The 12,856-nt window shown below is 40.5% G+C and overlaps 1 protein-coding gene across 3 annotated transcripts in view; it reads right to left on the reverse strand.

Moving 5' to 3' along the window:
• LOC134351649 (protein bicaudal D homolog 1-like) overlaps window positions 1-12,856 on the reverse strand; it is a 230,858-nt gene that overhangs the window by 41,145 nt on the left and 176,857 nt on the right. For all 3 annotated transcript variants that reach the window (XM_063058089.1, XM_063058090.1, XM_063058091.1), the window contains 2 exons: window positions 11,933-12,084; window positions 1,117-1,324 (listed from right to left, as the gene is read on the reverse strand). In XM_063058089.1, the coding sequence (XP_062914159.1) occupies window positions 1,117-1,324; window positions 11,933-12,084 (360 nt within the window). The remainder of the gene's footprint in view (window positions 1-1,116; window positions 1,325-11,932; window positions 12,085-12,856) is intronic.

The raw sequence follows: 12,856 nt of genomic DNA on the forward strand, positions 1-12,856 counted from the left end.
CCAGATGTACTACGTACCATATTGAGGGCTACAGTTTCTTCACTTGTTAATGAGAGATTGATAACCCACTCTGGGACCACTAATGGCTTTTGGTATTTTCAGAGCTCTCTCGTGGAATTTATAGTCTTACACCTCAACCTACAGTCACACTTCATAAATCATACTTTACGACCTAATGGATCCTAAAAGATATTTAATACTTAAAAGTTGATCATTTTCAAACCAGGGCAAGGCTGCTCTCCGAACGTTGATTTTATCTATTCAGACTGGCTAACATTATTAACTGGAATCTTAACCAGGACTACTTTTCATACCTCATCATGCACAGCAGCCACAGCGAAATCTACAGCCTAGACCATGTTTCCTTCCCAATTAATTGGATTAGTCATGGACGAATATATTTCAAGGGCTGGATAAAAAGCAACATTATAGATGAGTGTTATTGGTATTTTGGTACAGAGGCAACAACAGATCCCCTTTTTACCCACTTCCTCACTCTTAGAACGGGAAGGGATCAGAACTGGGGCCTTGTTAACGCCAGCAGATATCTACCAATGCTTTCCGTTCACCATTAAAAAGTATTCAAGTCATATAAGACAGTGATAATAAATCTGATTCTGATACATCTGAGCAGTGCATGTGAGAGTAAAGCTCTTCCTTTGGGTGAGGTTAGTTTGAAAGTGTAGGGGTCTCCAGAGACAGGCATCGTATCATACATTGCAACTACACAGTTACTCTCTGCCAGTGTTTAATATAAATACTTGAAAACTGCAAGGGCTATCAGGGTTAGGAAAAAAGCCACTCTCCTGAAAGCTCAATTAAAATCACATACTAATATAAAAAAAGCACAAATGTCAGGTTATGAAAAATTAAAAATAGGAACAATTATTCCCTCTCAACGAGGAATGTTGCTGCAGATTTCCTCTTTGACGCACGTGATCAACTCTCTTTTACACTGGCTTTTAGTCCTACCAATGCCACTGCAAGGTCCCATCCTTAAAGCACCACTGTTGACTGCCTGACGCATGCTTATTGCTCTGACCTTTGAGCAATCAGAGTCAGAATGTCAACGGCAGCTGGGAAAGGGAGGCTGCCTGCCTCTGCTTCCACACTTACTTTAGGACTGCCAACTTTGCTTTTCCCCAGTTTGCTCTTGCTGCGCCGAGACTGCTCGTGATCGAACTCCAGGTCCTCGAGCCGCTGCGTAAGGGCCAGCTTCTGCTGGATCGCCATACGCAGCAGGGAGTTCAGCGTCTTCTTCTCATCCTCGGCCGCTGCCAGCTGCCGCTGCATGTCGTCCAGCTGCGTCACATATTCGTCACACCTAAGGGTTTGAGGACACCGAGCGGTCAGACACCAGAACACGTTTTGTTGTCAATCATTTATACTTGTCTGTAAGCTTTGCAAATCTAATTTCTTCTTTAAAAAGGCTCAAAGAGGAAGAACATTAATCTTTATCACGAATCACAGAGAAGGAACTCCAGAGGTAAGTATTGGGAATAGTAAATTTGTATTGCTTGTTGGAACCCAGGTCAGACTTGCGGCTGCTTCTTTTTATTTCACCATTGCAATTCAGGTAAGTCTTTACTGGTCACACTTATCGACCTGACAAAAGAGTTCCTGAGCAGAAAAAAACACGTAAGAAGGCGTTAATGATAATTTGCCATGATGGTGCCATGCACAAGTGATGCAGGAATGAAATTTATGTCATTGCTTCAAGTGCATGTAAAAGAAGTTGAAGAAGCTTTAGCAGAGACTTTTGATGAAACTTGTACTCCTTTAAAGTGCCATTTTTGAAAAGTAGTAATACCACTGTTGCCCTAATTTTTACCTTTTGTTCTTCCTCTCCTAGTAGTGCATACTTAAGCATTTTTGTTGCCCCTGGGATGAAGTATTTCCCTGAACTTCTTAAGTCAGTAAAACTTTATGTTGCTGTTGGGATAAGCACTTTCAACGTTTTAAACAAAGTAACAATGAAGGAATAAGATGTTTCCTTGTGTCCGCTAGTAAAGTCTAAGCGGGGGGGGGGGGTGATGAATTTGGATTGAAGAGGCCTGGGCAAGATTCTACAGTGCATCTTGTAGATAGTACAAAGTCCAACCTCAATGCAACATGGTAAAGTGAGTGAATACCTAATAGGATGCAGATAAATAGTGTGTTTTGTTCTTGACGGTGTTCATCTTCCAGACTGATGCAGGAACTGCATTCATCCATGCATGTGAAGAATATTCCAACACACTCTGGGTTTTGTGGCTGCTGAAAGATTTTAGGATGTCAGGAAGTGAGCCAGCTGTCTCAAAATATCCTTTCCCCTTGTTTAGCCTGCCATAACTTCATTCATTTTGTGCAAGTTTAGACAACGTATGTGGAAGTAGTAATGGGCAATGAAAAAGTGGTGGACAGACTGTTTAAGTATTTTCTGTTAGTCCTTACTGTGGAAGACACCAGCAGCATGCCAGAAACTTTGAGGATTTCGGGGGCAGAAATGAGTGTGGTTGCTATTATTAAGGAGAAGGTGCTTGGGAAGTTGAAAGGTCTGAAGGTAGTTAAGTCAGATGGAACAAACATACACCACAGAGTTATGAAAGAGGTAGCTTGAAGAGATTGTGGAGGTATAGGGTGGTGATCTTTCAAGAATCATTAGATTCTGTAGTGATTCCAGAGGACTGGAAAATTGTAAATGTCACTCCACTCTTTATGAAGGGAGGGAGACAAATGGGAGGAAATTATAGGCTATTTAGCTGGACTTCAAGATGTTGAAGTCCATTATGAAGGATGAAGTTTTGGGATACTTGGAAGCACATGATAAAATAGGACAAAGCCAGCATATTTTCCTTAATGAGGAAATGACAGACAGGATGGACAAAATAGTCAGAAGATAGTTTACTTGGATTCTCAGAAGGGCTTTTAAAGGTGTTGCACATGAGGCTGCTAAACAAGGTAGGAGCCCATGGTATTCCAGGAAAGATACTAGCATGGACAGAAGATTGACTGGCTGGCAGGAAGCAAAGGCAAAGAGTGGGAATAAAGGAGGTCTTTTCTTGTTGGCTGCAGGGGTTAGTGTTAGGATCGCTTTTTTACACTTCATATATCAATGGTCTCGATGACAAAATTGATGGCTTCGAGGCCATGTTTGTGGATTATATGATAGGTGAAGAGGTAGGTAAGGTTGAGGAAGCAGAGAGTCTGTAGGAAGGTTTGGACAGATTAGGAGAATGGGCAAAGAAGTGGCAGTTGGAATACCGTGTAGGGTCACGGTCCTTGATAGAAGGAAAAGAAGCATAGTGTATTTTCTAAATGGGGAGTTAATTCAAAAATTAGAGGTGCAAAGGAATTTGGGAGTCCTAGTGAGGGATTCCTCAAAGGTTAACTTACAGGTTGAGTCAATAGTAAGGAAAACAAATGCAATGTTTGCATTAATTTTGAGAGCACTTGAATATAAAAGCAAGGATGCAATAGTGAGGTTTTATAAGGCATTGGTCAGACCACATTTGGAGTATTGACAGCAGTGTTGGGCCCAATATCTAAAAAAGGATGTGCTGGCAGAGGAAGTTTATGCAGATATTCCCAGGAATTAAAGGGTTAATGCATGGGGAGTGATTGATGACTCTGGGCCTGTATTCACAGGAGTTTAGAAGATTAAGGGGAGATCTTATTGAAACCTACCAAATATTGAAATGTCTAGATAGAGTGGATATGGAGAGGATATTTCTTATGCTGGGGGAGTCAAGGACCAAAGTGCACAGCCTTAGAATAGAAGGACATCTCTTTAGAGGAGGAATTTCTTTAGCCAGAGGGTGGCGAAGCTGCGGAATTCATTGCTATACATGTTTATGGAGGCCAAGTCATTGGGTATATTCAAAACGGAGGTTAATAGGTTCGTGACGAGTAAGGGCATCAAAGATTACGGGAAGGAGGCAGGAGAATGGAGTTGAGAGGTAAAATATATCAGCCATGACTGAATGGTGGAGCAGACTTGATGGGCTGAATAGCCTGCTCCTATGGCTTATGGTTTTATGGCAGGATACTACAGCTCCTCACTGCAATACCTGATATGCTTCCACATCCGTGCTTTCCAGCTGACTGTTCACTAGACAGTGATCAAGAGTGGGCTTTTCACATTCTTTAGCCAAATGCATTCAAAATAATTACAGTGTCCCTGCTTGTGATTAACCGTCTCAGCACTGACCAACATCAGATTGGGCTTGATATAGCTAATAGGCCATGTAGCTCCATGTTTTGTATAACTGAGCGACATGCTGATCAATTGGAGGAATTTGCAATGAACTTTTAGCTGAGTACCATTAATATAGACCAACAAACCACAAGGCATAGAAAGCTTTGGAAACAAATTCCCTTGAGCTGGAATGTAAACTATGGAAATTTGATGAAGTCACTCACCTGCTGACAGATATTGATTAATTTATGATAAATAATAGATAAGCAATGAAAGACAAAGTCAGGGTTACATGGAATTTTCCTCAAAAGCCAGTAGTGCATATGCACTGAGTAGAGAAAGAAAAGAGGATAAAATATTTCGGTGGAAGATGCTGAAATTAACAAACGGATCTGTACAATGGGATGACAGATTTCTGGCAGAAATGAGGAATGGTCTGTAGCTTTAAGGTCAATGAGAAATTAGAGGCAAAAAAAGGGTGAAGATGCTGTGGAGTTACATGCAAACCTCTTCACCTATGACTTTTGTTTCCTTCACCTTCTGCCAACCTTTGCTCATTCAAATGTCTGATACCCTAGCCTGCACCAACCACCTCCCTCCCCACTTTGGCCCTCTCGTTGATTGCCATGCCTTTGACAATAACAGCACTGAATTCTGGGATTCCTTGGGTGGAGCTCTTCACATCTCAACCCTTGCACAGCTTTTGCTCCCTCCTCTCATTACCAGCTTGATTAGATCGGTATAATTTATTTCTGATTGCATTTCCTGAGAAGTGTTTCTGTATAAAGGTATCAGTATATAATTGAAAGCTGTCGTTCGTGCTAATGAATTTAAAATCTAAATATTTCTCAGCAATCACTCATGATCCCTAGTTTTTCTAAGAAATTTAGTTTGCACTATCCTTGCTTAAATCTATCTTTTCTTTACAACAGCCTCAATGTCTTCCTCCAGCCAGCACATACATACACACAACATTCAGACACAAACACACTCAAGCATCTTTCTTAGGTATTAAGAGTCATTGGAAATGCACTTGCGGAGGAAGGCAGACTAAGGGAAAAGATCAGCACAGATATGATTGAATGGAAATGTAGGCCAAAAGGCCAAAAGGCCTACTCTTGCTTTTATTTCCTGTATTCTTATGTGTTACCCTTTGACCGTCAACAGCCTTTCCTCAAAGCTGGTGACACTTCTAGAACTCTAAGTCCGAACAGTCGGCAATGATTCATGGTTATAAAGAAAAGGGATAAGAAAGCACAGAGTAGAACATGGAAAAGGAATCACCAAGCAAGTATCGAAAGACTACAGGAGTTCATTGGGAGATAAGGAGGCTACATACAGAAAGTGAAAGAGCTGATCAATGGGCAAGCTGTCCTTTCATCCTGCCTGGGATGTGAAAGATGGCCTTAGTAAAGGGTAGGCTAGGTCATGTAAGTGTACTTCCAGACCCTCTGCTCCTCTGTTTCTTTCAAATAATTCATTCCACATTGTAGGTAACATTTTGTTTCATAATATTCCACTGAAGTCCACTCTGCAAGTTTATAAACTGCTTGATATCTTGAAAACTCAAAGATCTCCTGACTTGAATCATCAAGCCTACCTAAACTTATCTTATTACAGCGTCTACTAGCTGTAGTCTGACCAGCAGAAAAACCCCTTCCTCCTTTCCCACCATGCCTGCTGACCTCCATTGCCCAGGACGTCTCTTTAAAACTGTCCTCCATATTTTCAAATCCCTTCATGGCCTCATGCTGAATTACTTCTGTAACTTCCTCTGAGTTGTCAGTGTCCAACTGATTTGGTCTCCTCCATGTCCCAGAGCTTAACCAAGCATCGACAGAATTATTGACTCATAGAGATATCCACCACAGAAACAGGCTCTCCAGTCTACTGAGACCACAGTAATCATCAGACAGCCATTTACACTAATTCTATTCTAATTCCATTTTGTATCCTTCTCACATGCCCACTGGGGTGGCACAGTAGCATAGTGGTTAGCACAGTCCTTCAGAGTACCAGCGACCTGGGTTCAATTCCCGCCACTGCCTGTAAGGAGTTTGTACATTCTCCTCTGACCACATGGGTTTCCTCCGGGTCCTCTGGTTTCCTCCCGCATTCTAAAGATGTACCAGTTGCTAGGTTATCTGGTCATTGTAAATTGCCCCATAATTAGGCTGGGATTAAGTTGGGGGATTGCTGGGTGGCGTGGCTCAAAGGGCAGGAAGGCCTACTCTGCGCTGTACTGTATGTCAACAAATTAACTCCCTCTCTCCCCGCTCCAAGATTCTACTCCTACACACTGGGGACAATTAATAGCGGCCAGTTACCCTACCCACCAGCACACACTTTTGGGAGCAGGAGGAAACCAAAGCACCTGGAGGAATCAGCATCACAGGGAGAACTCCACACAGATAAGTATCTGTGCTCAGAATCAAACCCAGTTTCTGGCAGCAGTTCTGCCACCTGCACCAAAATGCTACCTCGATAGCCATGCTAGTGATGCCAAGGCCTCTCTAAGCTCCCTGCTTCTGTGCCCGCCCTACCTCTTTGAACAAGTTCTTTCTCATTAGTCAGTATAGTTTTATGGGCCTTGGTGTCAGCCTTCCTTTAACAACATTCTTTGAAACTTTTTGTAATACTCCACTAAACTAGCAGTGCTGAGAACATAAAACATAGGAGTATGGCATACATCCCTTAAAATAAACACTTGTTTTTTTTTACTTCATGTCAGATCATAGCTGTTTCATTTTTGCCTTGTCGCCATATCACCAGATCTCTCTAATGTCCAAAAATCTATTGACCAGGGTTTTAAAATGTACTCAGTGACAAAAGCAGAGAAGATCGGCAACAATTGGCTCTGTAAAGAAAACTGCCGTCATCTCAGCCTAAATGGCCAATCCCTCATACCAATACGATGTCCCGTATTTCTAGAAACCTCTCCATATGGAAACAACCATCCAGCCTGTACTCTGTCAATCCTTCTCAATCTTCCATGCTTAATGAAATTCCTTCTCAGTCTACTAAATTCCTAAATTGCGTTTCAAATGACCAAAGCCTTATCCTAGGAATCAGCCCTGTGACTCTGCTCTGCACAGACTGGTACATTCTTCCTAACGTGTGCATACTAAAATTATGCAGAGTGTTCCAAATATCGTCTCCTACAAAATGATGGGATTTCTGGGATTTTTCCCCTCATGGGCTCCTGTGGGGGAGGGCAGATTGCCAGAGATTCCCCAGCCCTTAGGCTGTGTAATCTAACTGCACATTCTGTACCGTTAACATGAAGCAGGTCCACTGAGCCCATCCATGGAATAAATGGCTATGGACAGAAGTTCAGGTACAAAGTGATTCCCTTTATTTCTGATTTTGATTTAAATGTATTCTATGAGTATCAGTTGTTCCTTAAAGCTTTAATCATTTTAATTTTTCATTTAATTATTTATACAGTATTAAGTTTTCAATATTTTAAATGTTCCTGAATGATCCGACCCCTTTCTAAGTTCCTTGTCCTAAAAGTTGAATATATTTTGCCACAGGTCATTATAAGCAGTGTTCAATCATCCATTGCATTCAATCTCTAAGAGATCATATAACTGTGGCTTTTGTTTTTCCCAGCTAATACCTCATTTCACTCTGTCAAGCATCGGTATACTCACTGATGAGTACTCTGGCTCCACCTGAAGTTTAAGGTGAAATGTTTGAAAAGTTGGAGGAAGGTGTAAGAGACTGAAAGGTGATTGGGAATTAATTTTTTTATGCTGAAAATATTGTCAACGTGAATGTGCAAAGGGAGTGAGGAGGAAGGGGGTGTTTGTTTTAGTACAGGAGGAGGGAGGTGCAAAGATAAAGTCCTTGAAAATCTTACCTCAGATAAAAAGTTACACTGAGCACTTGAGCTGGGATTAAAATGAGGGGAAAGCATTCAGTGGAGTGGTTTCCTGAGGCAATCCGTCTACCTGCCCTGTTCCTCAGAAGCTCTGCCCACCAGCTGCCTTCCCTGAGAATGTTGGGAAAGTAATTTTCAAGCATCAAAGCAGGTAGTGAAGTCTCTTCTCATTGACCTTTCACCTGCCATGAGTTATCATCTTCATGAGTGAGTGTTTGGCAAACCTTTTCCTCAGTTCACAAATATACCAATGAATCACTGTGTCGCATATACTCGACATCGTAAATAAAATTATGCAGCACCTTGTTGCTGTCCCATTTCTGTCATGTGAAACACATAAAGAGCAGGGCAAACTGGTCGGGACAAATGGCCATTTATGTTTCAGACAACTTGTTTTGAAAAGAAAAGTTTGCAAAACCACCACTTTTATGAAGACTGTGTCCCTATAATTTTCCTCATGCTCGAGGGATAAGATTTCAAACACCAGTTAGTGCAAAGAGTAGGAATTGTTTTTCAAATTTATTTTTACTGAACAAATACATACATGCACACAATGACAATATGTTTCAGTGTGCCTCATCGGTGCAGCATGCCATAAGGCTCATCTTGCCTTCTCTATGTGGCATCAGGCACACGTCACTGATTGGATAAATGAGTGAGTTCTGCACTCCACCGCTCTGTCCAACTGCTCATGAGCTGCTGGCTGGAACATACACGGCCATTGATGGTTGTGCTCAGGGTAGTGAACCTTTTTGAGAGTGTGGGCCCAAATTGGTGATAATCTTCTAAAAAAAATTCTTTTACCTGCCATGGTAATGTTGAGCACAGTTATCAGTTATTAACAAGTTAGTAACAATAATTAAGGAATTTTTTAAGGAACAAGGGTGAATCCTGTTGCTTATTTGCATGTTTTCATTGTTTTACTATTAATAAAAGTATAACTGAAACAGATTGAAATAAATGAAGCATTTTAGAAAACCTGTTCCAAAATTATTAATATTAGTCTTTTGAAAGGCCAACTGAAGAATAACATTATTTCTAAATAGTATTGTTACTGCACCTCACATACACTTTATAAGGTACACCTGCTCTTAAATGCTACTATCCAATCTGACAATCATGGGTCAGTAACTCACTGCATAAAAGCATGCAGACATGGTCAAGAGCTACAGTTGTTGTTCAGACCAAACATCAGAATGAGGAAGAAATCTGATCTAAGTGACTTTGACTGTGGTGCCAGATGGGGTGATTTGAATATCTCAGAAACTGCTGATCCCCTGGGATTTTCACAGACAACAGTGTCTAGAGTTTACAAAGAATGGTGTGAAAAACAAAAAGCATCCAGTGAGCAGCAGTTTTGTAGGCGAAAATCCCTTGTTAATGAGAGGTCAGAGGAAAGTGGCCAGTTTGGTTCAAGCTAACAGGAAGGCAAAAGTAACTCAAATAGCTACACATGACACCAGTGGTGTGCAGAAGAACACCTTTGAACGCATAACACATTGAACCTTGAAGAGGTTGTGCTTCAGCAGCAGAAGACCACAAATATACATTCAGTGACCTCTTTATTACGTCCAGGAGATAACTAATAAAGTGGCCACTCAGTGCATAACATAATTTAATGTGGACATTAAATTATGAGATTTGGTGCATATTTGTAAAAGATCAAGGAAAGGAAATTGAACACACCTTACTCTCAGTAGGAGTTGTGTTGCTGCACGAACGATGACAATTATTTTATATGCCGTTTGTATTTATTTGTTTTGAGAGCTATGTACGTACATCCTATAACTATGCTTGACCCAGTTCATCACTGAAAACAATAATTTTCATAAATGTTCATGGAGGTGCTAAACTACATATGCTATCTACCACTATTATCACTGGATAGCCAATGTTCACTCACAAATGACAGAAGAAAAAATATAAACAGAGCAAAGCCAATGCCAACTGACCCAACCGTTTACAATCTGAATAATGATGTGCACACTGGGTCTGCGGGGATTTCAAAACATATAATCCAATGTCACAGGTTCTCACAAACATCTAGCTGGTGTCAAACTGTTCTCATTGCTCTCTGTGATTGTAATAATCGTTTGCTGCTTCATTTGGCAGTAAAGATAATTATTATGTATCTTTTTGATTGTGAGTAGGGTTTAAAGAATCAAGGGGTGGCACTGTGTGCCGTATGCCAAAAAAAAATTTGTGTGTGTCATCTTGCATGCGTGCCAGAGGTTAACCATCCCTGATTGAGCCCATCCCTCATCTCTTTATGGCAATTACCCACTTGACGTTTAACTCACTTCCAAACGATGACACTAGAAACAACACATGATTCAAAAAGGAACAAATACATGTCTTTCTACCTAGTTAGGCATATCCCAGTACCATGGTGTTACCATGTTTAACAAATGTATTTCCAACATTTCCTGAATGGGCTTCTTTTCCTTGTCAAAGAGTTTCTTCTTTCCTACATCTTCTGTGTTCTGGAATCCAATGATTCCTTGCTGGAGTACACTTCCACTGGAACTTTGCCCCTTTCTGCTTTAACCTTGATAGCAAACAGTTTGATTACAGGGGTGGTTTCAGAGTAGGATGATGCTTTTACCCTCTCTTCACAACAACACATGCTCACAGTGGCGGGTTTTTTGGATGGTGACTCAGAGCGAGAAACCCGGGGAACACGCTCCTCCTGATTCTCAACAGACTGAGACAAATGATAAAAACAGGATCCCATCCACTGTCATTCCCATCACTAACCGCTCCACCCCACCCATCCCACTATTCCAGGGGTTCCCAACCTTTTTTATGCCACGGACACCTACCATGATCCAAGGGATCCGTGGATCCCCTGCACTATTCTGACCCACCCAGGACTGATGTTTTACTTAAGCCTCATTGGACAATTCACAAGAAAATGTTTATTTAAAGTGAGCACCTAAAGAGGAACCCATGTGGATTTCTACATTCCCTTGTGCGTTGGTAACCTGGCCCAACAAAGAAAGTTAAGTCTTGGCTATAGAAACTCGAATTAAGAGATTTTATCATGTTAATTTTATGCACTTAATATATACTTGTTAATAAAATGAAAAAATGGCAAAGGCACTTAATATGCATTACAGAAAGAGGAGCTGAATTTAACATTATTATAGCCTCCGAGGAAAAGCAGAGTAATTTTTAACTGTCATTATTAATCACTGAATTTGTTAATCAGGATACACACCAGGCAGATTTAAAGCTAATCTGCCAGTCAGCAAAGTGCAATGGAACTTATGTATATATCTTGGTGCTTGAGCAGGAGACAAACTATAGAGAAGCTATCCAAATTATTTTCCATTAATTATTATCCTTTGCATCATCTTCGCCTGACAGATGTTTGAATATAAGCACCACCATCTCATTATATCTTTTTTGTTCTGTTCTATGGAAAATACCCTTTAAGAAAGACCAGCCTGTATAAGTCAGGCTACATCTGTGGGATGAGAAAAGGAGTCAACATTTCAAGTTGAAGACCCTTATCAGAACTGGGTAGAGAGAAAAGAAGCTCTTTAAGCCACAGGAAGGATGGGGTGGGAGAGTCTCTAATAGGCTTTTGCAATTCTGATGAAAGGTCTTCAAGCTGAAATATTAACTCTATTTCTCTTCCCACAGATGTGCCATGACCTACAGAGGATTTCCAGTATTATTTTATTTCAGATGTTCAGTCTCTGCAGTTAATTTTTTTTTTATTTGCCAGAGTAAAATGCGAATCCAACTACCTAATAACAAAGAGTAATACGACCCCTTTAATACAAATGTTAGAATACATTCCCCTCCAGAAAAATTATTAAAGTATATAAATTCCAACAGCCAGGAAATTCAACTCCTCACACCTGGTGGCAAACATGGCACGTAAGGACGAGAAGGTCGCTGCATCCTCCTTCAGGGCCTTGAGTTCGTTTCGCAGTTTCATCATCGTCTCGGTCACCATGGTTTTCTCATTTTCATATTTACTCTTCAGGTTTGCCAGGGCAATCTCTGCTGTCTGCAAGGATTAATGCAAAAGATTAGAATAAGGACCACCCTCGTGGCAAAAACAAATCCATTGGGCATTCTTTTACTAAACATGGATTGTTTTATTCGTGCACATGGCTCATAACATTCCAACTTTACTTTTCAAACCTACTTCTGGCCTTGAAATACTACTACAGATGAGTACCCCTTATCCGAAATGCTTGGGGCCAGAAGTGTTTTGGATTTCAGGTGTTTTCTGTTTTGGAATATATAATGAGATAGCTTTGGATCGCCATCATTTCCGACTCTGAATTTATGTGCTACCGGTAAGTAGTCTTTGTCTTACACTTATTCATCACACGTATGTACTTAACAGTAAAAATTATTACATGCTATTAATATAATGAAAATATAATGTGTGCACAGCAGCATCAGAAGAATACCTGAATCAGGGATTGAACAACAACTAACAACAGCAGGCTTTCAGTCTCACCTACGATGCCATGTTTGATTAAAAATTACAGTACACTGCATTTGTATTTTACTTTTTTTTAGGTTTACATAAGGTATAAAATAAATTAGCATTTTAGACTTGTTCCGGTGTTATAGATTTTCATCAGCGACAATCTTCACAAACTCATCCATGAATTTCTCTGCTGCTTCCTAATCAGCAGATGCCTTATCTTTAAATTTTTTTAAATCTTTAAAAATTTAACGTCGTGCCTTTCCTTAAATTTCTGCAGTCAGCCTTTTGAATATTCAATATTGCATTTAATTTTCTGTTTGTCGTGATAGATCTTTGC

Source organism: Mobula hypostoma, chromosome 9 (assembly GCF_963921235.1).
Source record: "Mobula hypostoma chromosome 9, sMobHyp1.1, whole genome shotgun sequence".
NCBI classification, from domain to species: domain Eukaryota; kingdom Metazoa; phylum Chordata; class Chondrichthyes; order Myliobatiformes; family Myliobatidae; genus Mobula; species Mobula hypostoma.